Raw genomic sequence first — 16,146 nt, forward strand, 5'->3', positions numbered from 1 at the left:
AGAAACACAAAGGAGCTGGACATCATGAAGTGGTTGTAGTTCTCCATTCACCTGAATAACAAGCACCTACATTTCCTTGAAGTGTCTATAATGTATAAATGTTAGTGAGGTTGCCTTGCATACATTTTCACCCCTTTGGTGAACTTTTCCACATGGTGTAGAGTCACTACCTTTAACTGAAAGAAACGTCACTGGGATTATAGCTGGTGATTTTACACGAAACAACAGATAAGATTGAGATTTCTAAAATTTAGAGAGATCACATGACTCTGTTTGTTGTGATGGGGTGAATACTTGTGCAAATAATTTACATCATTTCACAAACTATATATATATATATTTTTTTACACAACTTTATAACTATGGGTTATTTTGTTCAGAGTCATAGCATAGGTATACAAAATGTCTAATAGTTCAAGTGGGGGGTTAAATACTTTTGCAACACACTGTAGAAAACTGACAGAACTACTAAAAGATGAGGAAACCCTCCAAAATGAATTATTGGGCATTGTGTATTCTCTCTTTTTTATTAATCTTTTTATTTTAATTCATTCATTTTCTACCGCTTATCTGAACTTCTCGGGTCACGGGGAGCCTGTGCCTATCTCAGGCGTCATCGGGCATCGAGGCAGGATACACCCTGGACGGAGTGCCAACCCATCACAGGGCACACACACACTCTCATTCACTCAAACACACACTACGGACAATTTTTTCCAGAGATGATAATCAACCTACCATGCATGTCTTTGGACCGGGGGAGGAAACCGGAGTACCCGCCCGGAGGAAACCCCCGAGGCACGGGGAGAACATGCAAACTCCACACACACAAGGCGGAGGCGGGAATCGAACCCCCAACCCTGGAGGTGTGAGGCAAACATGCTAGCCACCGTGCCCCTCTCTTTTTATTTTTATATTTATTATTATTATTATTATTTATATATCTCACAGAGTAATCAGGTCACATGGAGAGTTGAATACAGAAATATTACAACGGTGCAATTTGTAAAATAAATAAACTGCAACACAAACACAGACAAAAACACAAATGGCAAACACAACCACACACAAACATGCAAACAGACAAACACAAATAAAAACATGCAAACAAACACACAAACATGAAAATACACACAAAAACACAAACAAACACACAAACATGAAAATACAAACACACAAACAGAAACACACAAACACAAAAAACACACAAGTACAGCAGTAATGTGGGATGTAGTAGCTTAATGTTTAAGGTGTTGGACCACATATCAGAAGGTGGGGAGTTCAAACCCCAGGTCCACCAGGCTGCCGTTGCTGGGCCCTAGAGCAAGGCCCTTAATCATCAGTCGTATAAAATGAGATTAAAATGTATGTTGTTCTGGATAAAGGAGTCTGCTAAATGCTCTAATTAAAATGTGATCATTAACAGAAATATTACTAGTATTAACCTACAACACTACTGTGTGTATGTGTGTGTGTGTGTGTGTGTGTAATCCTACACATTATAACCTTTCGGTGTGGTTGTGTGTGACACGTAAAGAATCATGCGACCGTATAAAGAACAACCGATTCAAATGCATGTGAATGAAAATCACAAAATGTAAAAAGTCCTTTATCGGAGTTTCGACACAACTGAATGCCACCAACACCATGTTTCTTTTAGTACTGACTGTTTGTGTGAGATAAAATAAAACATTCCAATGCCAAAATATTTTATTTACTGTCGGTGCAAGAAATCACAATAATAAAAAAAAAGGCATTTAATGAAAACTGAAAGCAAAAATTGTCACAAAGACAAATATATGGACAACAACACAACAAAAAACACGTCGTCGCCATCACAGGGTTCTGTGTTCTGTGTAATCAGATGGCAGTGCTTTCGTGTGATGAACGTTATTTACATAATGTGTGTTAGGGTAAAATAATAATAATAATAATAATAATAATAATAATAATAATAATAATAATATAAATAGGGATGAAAAATGATGAGAAAAAGAGAACTGATTCTGATTCGCTTCACAAACGACTCGAACGAACCGACCGATTCATGATTTGATGATTTACACAATGTTCATTCATTAAGGCTTCTTTTGTACTGAAGTCAAGCACATAAACATGTCTCTGTGGCACTATAAGGGGGATGATTTTAAAAGCCCACAGCAGAACAGAGACGTCACGATCGCCAGGAACGTCGGCCGTCTGGATCGGATCCATTTGTTCGTGGTGAGTTGGTTTAGTGAACCGAACTGAACGAGAGCTTTCACGTACGTGACGTTCAGTCGGTTTAAAAGTTATCCCGGTTTGTTCTCTACCTCGGTGCAGTTCTTCATGCAGGTCGGTGTGAGTCTGAGCTTCGGTGAGAAAGTGACTCTGAGTGAATCGAACACGAGGTGGTGGAGATCACGGATCAAAGCTTCTCCTCCAAATGAGAACGGCCTCACCGTAATCTTCAGGAAAGGAGCTGTCGTCGGTTTGATCTTTTTTTTTTGCCGCCATTATGTCATGTGAGGACATTGTAATATAACTTTGGTTGGATGTCCACCTGTCCTCTCCGCCTCCTTATCTCACCATCGGTACGATTCGTTTAGAATTTTTTTTTTCTTTTTAACATTTAAGCTCACAGAGACGTCTCTTCTCTTACACGCGTCCACGCACTAATATAAAAGTGTTGCATTTCACATTACTGCACCAACACAAACGTTCAGATTTGTCCTCACAGGTTTTATTCATTTGGCACTTTTTTTTTTTTTTTATCCAACATATTTCATAAACAAACACAACATATGGAACACTGGCCATCTTGTAACGCTCGTGAATAACAGAGTAAAATCCTTCACACTCGTCTAATAGAGAATGCTTCTCGTAAATATTGTGGAACGGGTTAAAGGTGAAATCTGTAAATGTTTACAAGTGTGAAAAAATACAAAACTCGGAAATAAGCCCCGCCCCCTGGTCAACCCATGTACGTTATTTTAACAGTTGGCTGGATGGGTTCGGAAAATTCCACACGGCCCCTTTAAAAAAAACAAAAAAAAAAACGTATCGTAACAAATCTGCACATAAGTGATGTGATGGCTCTTTAAATTTTGTATGAAATCTCACGAGAGCAGAAAGACGATCCGTCGTCTGAAAAACACACGGCGGTAGGATGTAGTTCAGAAGGCACAAAGTTAGCCATCGGACACGTCAGAGTCGGGTTAGGGGTCGTGTATCTTATTATTCAGACAGAAACACTTTGTATTAATAAATTAATAAATACACACACACAAAAAAAACAACTCAACCAGCAGTGAGAAGTAAAACTACAGAAATTATTTCCCTCGAATTCGACACGTTTGACAAAATAAGGCTTTTACATTGACGAGGAGAAAAGGGTGAGTGAAAGTGTACAATACACACAGAGACCCCGTGTAGTGGACTGTTTGAGGATCTTCACACACACTCACACAAACATACTCGCATTTAACACAAACACTCACACATTTACAACCACTCAATCTCATACACTCACACACACTCACATTTACAAACTCACACATTTACATTTACAAACACTCTCTCTCCCTCTCTCACTCACTCTCACACACACACATTTACAAACACTCACTCTCTAACACACACACACACACACACACTTACAAACTCACACATTTACATTTATAAACACACTCTCTCTCTCACACAAACACACACACACACTCACATTTACAAACTCACACATTTACATTTATAAACACTCTATCTCTCTCTCTCTCTCTCACACACACACACACGCACTCACATTTAGAAAATCTCACATTTACATTTATAAACACACACTCTCTCTCTCTCTCTCTCTCTCTCTCTCACACACACACACACATTTACACTCACTCACTCTCTCACACACACACACACATTTACAAACTCACACATTTACAAACACACACACAAACTCACATTTACACTCACTCACACTCACATTTAAAAACACTCACTGTCTCTCTCTCTCTCTCTCTCTCTCTCTCTCTCACACACACACACACACACACACACATTTACACTCACTCACTCTCTCACACACACACACATTTACAAACTCACACATTTACAAACACACACAAACTCACATTTACACTCACTCACACTCACATTTAAAAACACTCACTGTCTCTCTCTCTCTCTCTCTCTCTCTCTCTCTCTCACACACACACACACCCACATTTACAAACACTCACACACTCTCTCTCTCACACCCACACACACTCACATTTACAAACACTCACACAATCTCTCTCACACTTACAATCTCTCTCACACACACACTCACATTTACAAACACTCTCCCACACACACACACACACACAGACTCACATTTACAAACACACACACAGTAGGCAATCGACAAATCTTACTTTTGAGAAAGTAATAGAGTAACAAGGAGAAAGAGAGAGAGAGAGAGAGAGAGAGAAAGAGAGAGAGAGTTTTCATATGAAAGAGAAGTTGCTTGCTTTTTAAAACACTATCTTGATTGGATGGCCTGAAGGACAGGACGTCCTGGTAAATTTGTCCTCCATCCTCCAAAACCACAACGCAAGAAACAGGACAGGTGAATCTCCTCACCTATGGATCCTTCCAGTACTAATAGAAAGCACTTATATCCACTGTTATATTCCTTCACCACTGCTCTGAGGTTCTCGAGGTTCTCATCTCCCCTCCTCGGCTGAGCGCGTTTCTGATTTGAGCTTGACGAACTCTCTGGCCACCTCGTCCCCCGAGCGCTGGGACAGGATGCGCAGCACAGTCAGCCCCGTGTCGTCCATGTGCACCTGAGGGCCCAGCGGACACCAGCAGGCGCAGCTCGCTCGCTGAGCCACGTCACGCAGCTGGATGACGGCCACGCCCACCACGCGGTCCGCTCGGCCAAAACAGTAGTCCTTCACGCACACCTGCAGCTCGTAACAGTCTGGGCCGTCCTCGTTCCCCAGGATGCTGTCGTTCACACCAAAGACACGACCGATTACATCAAGAGACACGGCAAGAAAAAGACATCAAAAACATGGGCATGAAAAGAGCAATAGAGAGCTAATGGGTGTGGCCTAATATTTTAATGAGCAAGCTTGTCTGATGCTCCTCCAGCACCTCGGCATCTCAGCCACGGCAGCTACGTTTCTATGTTTGTGTTACAAATATAAGGAAAAAAAGGAAAACGATCATCTATGATCCGGACTGTATACGACTCCTCCAGTGCTCTTTTTTATCTTCCCCTAATAAACGTCTTTTACTCACAAGTGGAAAGTCTCGTTGAATTTCGGCGCCCAGCTGTTGTTCTTGGATTTGGTGGTGAATTTGCGTTTCTTGTCGTTGAGGTGCGGCCCGATCATCGTCACCTCCACGAAGGGACGGAACATTCCGGATGTCTGCCACCTCAGATCGTTCGCTGCCACGACTGAGTACAAACAGGAGGTGAAGGGATTTAATCCAGGTTCATTACAGAGGTTGGATTTTTAAAGTGAAAAATAAATAAAACAGCCCACGAAAGCTACAGTTGTGTTTTGTTGGCTTTGAGTTTTACATTTGAAAGAAAAAAGCATGATTAACATTACAATAATATTATAATTATATTATAATAATATAAAAATTATATCACAATAATATTAATTTATATTACAATAATAGTATAATTATATTACAATATTACAATAATATAATTTATATTACAATAATATTACAATAATATTATAATTATATTACAATAATATTATAATTATATTACAATAATATTTTAATTATATTACGATTTTTTTTTACTTGTATTAAATAAACTAAATAAATAAATAAGGATTTGAGGAGAGCTTTTATCAAGCAGCCGAACACAAGGTTAAAAACGTCACGCTGCTCAGGAAAACGAAAAAAGTTTATAAATCATACACTCAAAGGTGTGCTGTTATATATTTATGCATTAAAAGTAAAAAACATCTGTTTAACATCTGTAAAAGAAGCTTAGCTCCTGTTATCACCATAACAGGCTTTCTAAGACCAAAAAAAAAGCAGCTTTGTCACGTGATAAAGAAACCTCGACGTGTAAACTCACCTGTCCTGATAATCGTTCTCTGAATATTAGTTACAAAGCACTGAGCCTAGAGACGACTTCGGCGATATTAAATAAACGTCGTCTTACAGAAATCTTCAGCGTTAACGTTCTCTGTGATGGAGCTGTTACTCTAGAAATGAAGTATGGATCTTTAATCACTGACCTTTAACCGTGACCTTGTGCTCTCCTGTGCCTGGATGAGTGAACAGATCAATCTGAATGGACACCTCTCCTAAAGGCTTCTCCACACCTGAGCCTGCGCGCACACACACACACACACACACACACACACACACACACACACACACACACGTCAAACATATCAGAACAAAATCTTCACTCTGGCTGATGTTTAGTCATATATACAAAGATTTTCGTGTGTGTGTGTGTGTGTGTGTGTGTGTTTGTGGTTTCATGATTAAATTAAAAATGTATCACAAAATGAAAGCTCGCATGAAACACTGAAGTGCAAAAGATTTCATACTCCTTGGGATAAACCGTGCATTTTGGATCGATACAATTCCAACTGGGTATGGGGGCACAAACATATGCACTCAACTTCACTTTGCTGATTTGTGTGGCAAACTTGCTAATTTAATGGGAACCGTCAAATTGTGTGTGATTTATTTTCACCCACAGGATTGTGAGCAGTGATACTGAAATATCATCATCATCATCATCATCTCCTCTTTAGGATAATATAGCAGGAGAATAAACAGACTGGAGGTGACGTAGACTAGGAAACGGTGTGGGGAGTCAAACGACATCACATTATCACCTACCCCTGGATGGCTGAACGTTCTCGCCAGACGTAATCCTCATCCCTTTCCCATCATGCACTGGGGTAGAAGAAGCAGCAGAGAGAAAAAAAAAAGCACAGCACAGGAAGAGGACAGGACAGTCACGAAGCACAGCACAGAAGATGAGGAAGAAACATGCGACATACAGCAGAGATCTGACACTCAGGAGCAGTGATAAAGAGGCAGAAATTGTTGCAGACATCAAACAGGAAAACAGACTGGGCTCAGTAGTGACCTCTAGTGGCCACTGGATCATAACGCAACACCTCAGAACCACAGTGTACAGAGTTTATAATAGGTTTCCCATCAGACCGGAGCTTTCTTTACTGGAACCTTCTGTCCCCAGTACACAGTAGCACAGTTATTCTTTTCTGTTTCAGGTCGTTTCTCTGCTGCACCATCTCTCCAGGAACCCCAGTGAAAATCAATAAATGTACATGTTCCTAGTGCTGCACACTGTGCACGTTCTCCTCCAATGTTTCCTCCTACATTTCAAAATACATGTCAGAAGGCAGACTGACTGAACACACGAAAGCTCATCCACCCACCCGTGTGTGTGTGTGTGCACGTGTGTGTGTGTGTTTGGTGACCTAAACATTCACCTGGCCGAGAAGCCAAAGATCCGATTCAGATAATGAAGGTGGTGAGATTTTAAGCTGCTCAAAACAAACGAGAAAAAACAAAAAAAACAACACACACACACACACACACACACACACACACACAAAGGCAAACACACAAGATGGTTTTGAATGACCTCTGAACTAACCTGAGGTCAACACACCATCTTATAAGAAAAAGACCATTGCCATAATTACAGCTTAACGACCTTCATCACGACCACACAGTTTAGGATCCACCTTGACCAGCATATTTACAAAGCCCCACCCAACAGTGACCTCACTTTGACCAAGATGAAGTTATTGTGCTCAATAGTTTCTTCTGTGAGCGACAAGAGTAACATCACAACACGTAGAAATGACTCGTACCTCATCGGCTGACTGTTTGAGCGTGTACTCGTATTTAATGGCGGATTACAGACAGTGGACCGTCTGGTGGATAAATGTAGTGTGTGTGTGTGTGGGAGAGAAAGGAAGAGAGACTCGTACCCTGGGCGTGCTGCGTGGTGACGAAGGTCTTGATGAGCGTGTCGGTGGTCTGTGTATAAAGTGAGAGGGCGTGACGGAGCGACGAGAGCTCAGCGCTCTTCTCCAGGAAGGCTTTCTTTAGCCCGTTTCCTCCAGCGTGAAAGTATTGCTGAGGAGAGAAAAAGAAATCATTATACTCATGGACTACACGACACTGCTCACGGAGTCCTTGGCTGATGTATCCAATACCTTTATAGTGTCCAGAGCCACGTCCATCACCGCACACTGCTTAGGCGTGAGGCTTTTGGCTTCTCCGGACATGTGATCCTGCAGGAAGAGAAGGGGCAAGAAACGTTACTTATACAAACAACTGTGAGTCCAAATGTGGTCAAATATGTCAGAATACTTGAATAAGAAAAAGCTTGTATACAAGGTGTCTCCTTTCCTTCACTAATAGACATGAACTCGGTCTAATTTATTCAAGTCAATTTTACCAGAAACTCAGTTTCATTCTGCCAGAGGAAATAAAATGGACTTTTTCAATCCGTGAAAAACAAACCAATGATTTCAGGCTGATCTGAAATGAGTCAGGACTGTGTTTTCCCCCTCCGTTTATAACCGTACACGGAATTTTAGTGGTTGAAGTTAAACACCTACAAAATTTAAGATGCTTATGAAACAAACACTCGGATCTCCGAGAGCAGAAATGGGTTTGAGATCAACGTTTAGTTTAAAGAAGATGAATATATTGTTCCTAGTATTCCAGATAAAAACAAAAATACTGATGAAACAATACAAAATCGAGTATAGAGTGTCTACTTTCATATGAGCTTCATATAACCACTGCAGAGTGAGACATGACGAAGACTTTCGATCATCAACATGAACACGACAAAACAGGAGAAAACTCCATTTTTTGGCATCTGGGATACACAATAGTTTAGTCTAACCTGACATTAGCAAACACTGCTGGTTCTTACTATATCCCTGCACAACGATCTCATCTCCCCTTCAGCCACAGCTCGCACCCTTGGGGTAACCATGGACAATCAACGGCCCTTTTCCTCTCATGTTGCTAATGTGACCCGCTCATGTCGGTTTCTTCTCTACAACATTAGAAGGATTCGGACATTTTTGTCCACACAGGCTGCTCAGGTACTTGTTCAGTCTCTTGTCATTTCTAAACTGGATTACTGCGACGCACTGCTAGCAGGTCTACCTATGAACGCGATCCGACCTCTGCAAATGATCCAAAATGCAGCTGCCCGGCTTGTTTTCAACCTGCCTAAGTTCTCCACACCCCCCCGCTGCTGCGATCCCTCCACTGGCTTCCGGTAGCTGCACGCATCCGATTCAAAACACTGATGCTGGCCTACAAAGCCAAAAATAGACCATCTCCATCTTACCTCAAAGCCCTCATCACTCCTCAAACTGCACCCACCTCACACCCTCAGATCTACCAGCACTGCTCGACTGGTCCCACCATCTCTCAGGGTAAGAGGCAAGTATACTACAAGACTCTTCTCTGTTCTGGCACCGAGGTGGTGGAATGAACTTCCCCTAGAGGTTCGGACAGCCGAGTCACTGGCTATTTTCAAGCGGCGGTTGAAGACCTACTTATTCAGGAAACACTTCAACTAGCACTTCTTTCCTTCCTTATCTTTTGCATTTAAAAAAAACCTTTGACACTTTTTCATTGTAACTTTGAACAAATGTTTTAAACTCATGGTATCTTAAGTATGTAACCTAGTGAGCCAGCATTAATGTATTCAATGCTAGAGATTTAAGCACTTATGTACGTCGCTCTGGATAAGGGCGTCTGTCACATGCTGTAAATGTAAACACTGCTGAACACATCTTTTATGTGGCCTGATTTGTCTGAGGCTCTTTTTCAAAATCCGTACATCCTCAAAGACGGAGGACTTTGATCGATTATTATTTCCAGATCACGGCCTGAAGGATGCAGGGTCGACGAATCCAGCAGGAGTTCATTTGGAAGCGCTCCGTGTTTAAAGTGAAGCTATTAATCATGTGATTACCTTGAGCTTGGAGAGCTGGCCGAGATCTTTGGCCGCGGAAAATATGTTGCCCTGTTCGAGAGGCAGCAAAGAAAGCAACGATGAGTTATCGATGTACTATGTAAAAGTTCTAACTGAATATTATTAGCGATGATTTAAGAAAAACACAAGATATTGTTATTCGTCTTTGACCCAAGATGAACATACAGTTTTGTATCGTGTGCACAGTGGAGCGAGAGCGAAGGGGAAAATCTTACAAAGCTGTCGTTGCCTTGAGGCAGGACGATGGTCTTCTCCAGACTGTTCATCACGATCCTCCACAACTCCTTCAGAACCCGCTTCAAAACGGTCTTCTCACACACCGAGGCGAACAGCATCAAACTGAACACACACACACACACACACACACACACACACACACACACGTGGATTAAAGTGACGGTTTTAATGAAATTACAATTCATATGATTTCTGTTTTAAGTCCACTGATTAGAACTACTTAAGCACTATATAAAAACAACAAGTGAATATTTTTCAGTTCTGAAGTAAACGTTTGGTGGACAAACAGAAGCGAGTCTGACTCACTTTCCGTCCAGGAAATCCATGAGGGGGCGGAGCATGTTGTCTGAATCGGCCTCCACTTGGTTACGGCTGCTGGCGTTCGCTGGACCTTTAATCTGGTAGAGCAGACTCGCCATCTGCCGTGTGCACTCATCAATACGACTCTGAAAACTGGACAGGCGGAAGGTAGTCATATAGTGCTGCATTCGCAGTGTATTAGATACAGTACAGTGCTACATTCACTCTCTCTCTCTCACAGTGTATTAGATACAGTACAGTGTTACATTAACTCTCTCTCACAGTGTATTAGATACAGTACAGTGCTACATTCACTCTCTCACACAGTGTATTAGATACAGTACAGTGCTACATTCACTCTCTCACACAGTGTATTAGATACAGTACAGTGCTACATTCACTCTCTCACACAGTGTATTAGATACAGTGCTACATTCACTCTCTCTCTCTCACAGTGTATTAGATACAGTGCTACATTCACTCTCTCTCTCTCACAGTGTATTAGATACAGTGCTACATTCACTCTCTCTCTCTCACAGTGTATTAGATACAGTGCTACATTCACTCTCTCTCACAGTGTATTAGATACAGTGCTACATTCACTCTCTCTCTCTCACAGTGTATTAGATACAGTGCTACATTCACTCTCTCTCACAGTGTATTAGATACAGTGCTACATTCACTCTCTCTCTCTCACAGTGTATTAGATACAGTGCTACATTCATTCACACTCAGTATGTACACTATAAATAATAAAATGAAGCATTACGTATTTGAAAACGTGGAGCTCAACTCATCCAGCACGTTGTTCAGCTTCACCTGGAGCTCATTGAGTGTGTCACTGGCTTCTGTGTCCATCTGCAGACACACACACACACACACACACACACACACACACACACACACACACACACACACAAAATCAATCTAATTTATTCTATTTCTACACAGGTAAACCATCCTTAAATAAAACATCTGCAGTTTCATAACAGCTGCACCAAGTGACCTCCTGGAAGTGAATATCAACCCCAGTGTGACAGAAAAACACTAAATCCCCCAAATCCTCAGTTACAGAAACCCCAGTGGAAAGGAAATTGGGCTGATTCACACATGGGTAATTTTCTCCCACACACCCACACACACACACACCCACACACCTGAACCCACCTTTGTACTCATGGGGTCCACCTTTGTATGGGAGGGAAAAAAATGAGTATATAATTTTAATAAACTGTATAATGCACTGATACATTGCCACCGTGTTCTGTAATCACACATGGGAAGGACATCAGGGACCCAACGGTAACAGCAGCATCGTATTACTTCTCAGAAGTTTAATAATAATAATAATAATAATAATAATAATAATAATAATAAAAATAATAATAATTCAACAAAAGACTGTATCTTTGAGAAAACAGAGCCTTCCTGAGTTCGTCCAATCGTCTGAGAGAACTGGTGCGGCTAATTTGCATTAAATCACCTTATTGGCTGACGATGTTGTTGCGACAGTCGCTTGTGATTTAATGCTGCATTCGACTAAAACTCTCCTCGACCGAACCAACATGGCCGCCCAGAGCAAGAACATAAAGGCTTTGTTTTTCCTTCGTTTGTACCTGTAATTATCCTGTTAATCGTAATCATATCCCCATGTTCCCACTTCCGAGTTAAAGCCGAACACAGCACCATTGTTAGTAGATGAACTTGTGTTTTGTGAGAGTTAGACAGTAAACATCTTTACACCATTTTAATTTCATCAGATATTTAAAACCAGTACTTTTACCACATATGATGAAAGTGATTTTTTATAATGAGGAATTTTTATTATGATTTTTTTCAGGATTTATAAGATTTATAAATGAACAAACCAACTGTTAAATAAAAAAAAAAAAAAGGTTGTCAAACAGCTAACTAACAAACTATTAAGATGATAATTACTGCACAGACTATTAATTTAGCTTCTAACCGATTCATTGCAAGCACAAAAAGTTTGAAGCAAATCATTAATTGCTTAATGTTATGTTCGGATAATCGACACTGTGTGAATCGAGTGTGTGAGGGGAACGTGTGTGTGTGTGCGAGAGAGAGAGACAGACGAATTAGAACACAAGCACTCACACGAGGTCATGACGTGACCTTCAGGAGATGATATCAAAGTACAAACCTCATTTCAAACACACACTGGGGGAAAAAAAAAGACTAATTCTACCCCACCTCTATTAACAAACCTTCATCACCTCCCCACCATCATCCTCAACCTCACTGTCACACAGCTGAGAGAATAAGGGAGAAAAGACGCAGTCCTGTCAGAGCGTCACTAGAGGGCGCTCTAAACAACTATGTAATAAAATGCTTTACATTACTGTATGCTTTGTGATTGTTGATATACACATGCATGCACTGACATGGATGCATATATGCTTTATCTGAGACCTACCTTGATATCTTTGCTGTCATGCTGTGTATATATATATATAAAAAAAAACATTGAGGGAAAAAATATAAGGAACCCATAATGAAGTGGGGCAGAGGAGAGAGAGAGAGGGAGAGAGAGAACTACTGTTATAGCTACTATAACACTAAGAATCAATTGCTCTAGCATGGCCTACAACCATCACGCCATCCTCACCAACCTTCTCCTCTTCTGATATCAGCTACACACATGTAACCAAAGAGAGGCAACATAAAGACCAGAAAGGAATAATATAATAAATGTACACAAGTACTGTATATAGACCATTTCAACTAACATTCACATCACTACTCCACCTCCACACACCCACCTCCAGGTCTTCCTGATCCTCCTGCTCAGGGTCCACTATATCATCCAACTTTAATAAGGGAAAGAACAGCACTGTGTAACTGTTGAGCTATTCATCTGACCAAAGCTCACTATTCTTTTACTTCTACACAGGAAACGGGTTCTTTACTAGAAATTAAACTAAGACGATTAAAATAGCCTACACACTACAATGACAAGCTGATTATAAAGTGAGAAGGGGGATGTGACTGTGATGAAGGTGTGGACGGCAATGAAGGAGGCGTGGCATTGGTGATTGTCCGTAACAATGAAGGAGGTGTGGCCTAGGTGTTTGTCACCAGCAATGTAGGAGGCGTGGCCTATGCACTTGTCAGTAAGAATGAAGGAGGTGTGGCCTAAGTGTCTGTTAGTCAGTGAAAGAGGCATAGCCTCTGTGCTTGTCAGTAACAATGAAGGAAGCGTGGCCTAGGTGTTTGTCAGTAACAATGAAAAAGTCATGGCCTAAGTGCTTGTCATAACAAAGGAGGCGTGGCCTAGGTGCTTGTCCCCAGCAATGTAGGAGGTGTGGCCTATGCGCTTGTCAGTAAGAATGAAGGAGGTGTAGCCTGTGTCTGTTAGTCAGTGAAAGAGGCATGGCCTCTGTGCTAGTCAGTAACAATCAAGGAGGCGTGGCCTAGGAGCTTGTCAGTAACAATGAAGGAGGTGTGGCATAAGTGTGTGCTAGTCAGTGAAAGAGGCGTGACCTAGGTGTTTGTCACCAACAATGAAGGAGGTGTGGCCTAGGTGTTTGTCACCAACAATGAAGGAGGTGTGGCCTAGGTGTTTGTCACCAACAATGAAGGAGGTGTGGCCTAGGTGCTTGTGAGGAACAATGAAGGAGGTGTGGCCTAGGTGCTTGTCAGTAACAATCAAGGAGGCGTGGCCTAGGTGCTTGTGAGGAACAATGAAGGAGGTGTGGCCTAGGTGCTTGTCAGTAACAATCAAGGAGGCGAGGCCTAGGTGCTTGTCAGGAACAATGAAGGAGGTGTGGCCTAGGTGCTTGTCAGTCACAATGAGAAAAAGGGGCGTGACCTTTTTTAAATAAATTCTTAATAGGGTCAGGCTGTGTTTAATACTCCTCAGGAATGTATTTCTTTTAACTCTAATTTCAGTGTGGATTCAAAACTACAACAAAATACTTTTATAAAGAAGGGTATAACACTCATTACCCTTGCTTCCTCTGTGGCAATCTGAGGTGAAAAGATATTAGAACATATTCCTTACTAAGTGATCACGATCAGACCAAAAAGGTGTACAACAAAAGTGTGTACAATCATTTGTGTACAATCATTTGCTTTATCAGATACTGTACGTAAATACATCCGGGAAAGACAGAATCTGTTCCCATCACCTTCTCTAGCAGGACCCGGGTTTGGATTTGCACCCGGAGGATTATTTCAGTGGACTAAACTGTGTACTTCGACAAATACTACAGTAGAGCTGAAAAATGTCCGGCAGAAGATTTTCCTGTAGATTTTAATCCTCTTTTGAGATTTATCCAATTAAACAAATTTAACACTATTATGGATCGTTTAAAAAAACGATGCACTCAACCTGCTATATGTTCAAGAGCATTGTCTGATCTAGGATTCAACAAAAGTGGCATCATGAAGCACCGTTACATAAACATAACCACTTCAGATGGTCTTATTTTCATCTAGGGACTAATAATCGTCATTAAAAGGTCAAACGTTGTTGGTATTCGCTTGTTTAGCTCTTCGGTTACAATTTTTAGCAAAACGATGCTTCATAGCTTCATCTTCTTGTCCGTACGCCAACATTTTTCAGTTCATCATCGAGTCTGAGATGCTAAAATTCACACGACCACTTGCCGAATCAAACCCATTTTGTCTGGGAAGATCAAACCTCCTGAAAGCACATAGAACCCCTTTAACATAATTAAATTGCAGAAGAAGAAGAAGAAGAAGAAAAAAAAAAGTACACGTGCTCATTAAACTGAAACGTTTCGTTAGGGCGAGACGGCTCTATCGTTTAGTTCTCGGGTGAACCTTCAAACTGTCCTGTTTCTCCTACCTGTTTAGCTCCCATGGACTCGAACATCTTCTCGAGTTGAACTCGTAGCTGTTGCACGTTGTTCATCAGGATGCAGGGCTGATGAAGGGAAGAAGGTTTGGAGTTAGAAACCGGTGAATTCGGATGATAAACTGAGCACAGTGTGGTGTACAGACTCACAATCTTCTCCTTGTCACAGTAGGATGGAAAACTCTTCTTCAAAATGGCACTGTATTGCAGCAGGACCTTAGCAATAGTCTAGTGTGGGGAAAAAAAAAAAACACCACATGTAATTAATACTGTAATCAAGGGCCTATAGAATTACTCCAGGTCAGAGCTAAACCCATAATTGTTTAATTCCTTACATATTATGAAAAAAACTACTGTCTGATTTCTTAGAAAACTACAGCAAGACCAGAATCACCAGCGAGAAATCGATTAAAAGTGAAATGAAAGCTCCAAGCAGCATTTTTTAGGGTCGAGCACCCAGACCCGGTGTGGCGTACGTTAACAGACGTGCTACAGATGCTGCCTAAGGAATCTCAGGAAAGCAGAGCTGTGGTCAGATTTGTTGGTACGTTACTGGCAGACAGTTTGGTGTTCAAAATCTTTTAAAATACGTTGAGGTTTACTCTGAAGATGACAGGTGCATGATTTGGTAGAAGTAAACAGTTTGGGACAAAATCCAAAATGGCGGATGAACTTATTAGCCAGGATTGGCTGGCTTGTGCATTTTGGATACACAAAAGTTCTGAATTTTGACCCCTTGGTGGCG

At 41.2% G+C, this 16,146-nt stretch overlaps 1 protein-coding gene across 4 annotated transcripts in view; it reads right to left on the reverse strand.

The window, feature by feature from the left end:
- Window positions 1-4,226: 4,226 nt before the first annotated feature.
- unc13bb (unc-13 homolog Bb (C. elegans)) overlaps window positions 4,227-16,146 on the reverse strand; it is a 74,090-nt gene continuing 62,170 nt past the window's right edge. For 3 of the 4 annotated variants that reach the window (XM_047805024.1, XM_047805022.1, XM_047805025.1), the window contains 12 exons: window positions 15,552-15,629; window positions 15,393-15,470; window positions 11,726-11,746; window positions 11,328-11,416; window positions 10,565-10,711; window positions 10,237-10,360; window positions 10,001-10,051; window positions 8,211-8,288; window positions 7,983-8,130; window positions 6,237-6,329; window positions 5,269-5,428; window positions 4,227-4,971 (listed from right to left, as the gene is read on the reverse strand). In XM_047805024.1, coding sequence (XP_047660980.1) covers window positions 4,686-4,971; window positions 5,269-5,428; window positions 6,237-6,329; window positions 7,983-8,130; window positions 8,211-8,288; window positions 10,001-10,051; window positions 10,237-10,360; window positions 10,565-10,711; window positions 11,328-11,416; window positions 11,726-11,746; window positions 15,393-15,470; window positions 15,552-15,629 — 1,353 coding nt within the window. In that variant the 3' untranslated portion in view covers window positions 4,227-4,685. The remainder of the gene's footprint in view (window positions 4,972-5,268; window positions 5,429-6,236; window positions 6,330-7,982; window positions 8,131-8,210; window positions 8,289-10,000; window positions 10,052-10,236; window positions 10,361-10,564; window positions 10,712-11,327; window positions 11,417-11,725; window positions 11,747-15,392; window positions 15,471-15,551; window positions 15,630-16,146) is intronic. The other variant, XM_047805023.1, reaches the window with a different exon arrangement.

Source organism: Tachysurus fulvidraco, chromosome 20 (assembly GCF_022655615.1).
Source record: "Tachysurus fulvidraco isolate hzauxx_2018 chromosome 20, HZAU_PFXX_2.0, whole genome shotgun sequence".
NCBI lineage: Eukaryota > Metazoa > Chordata > Actinopteri > Siluriformes > Bagridae > Tachysurus > Tachysurus fulvidraco.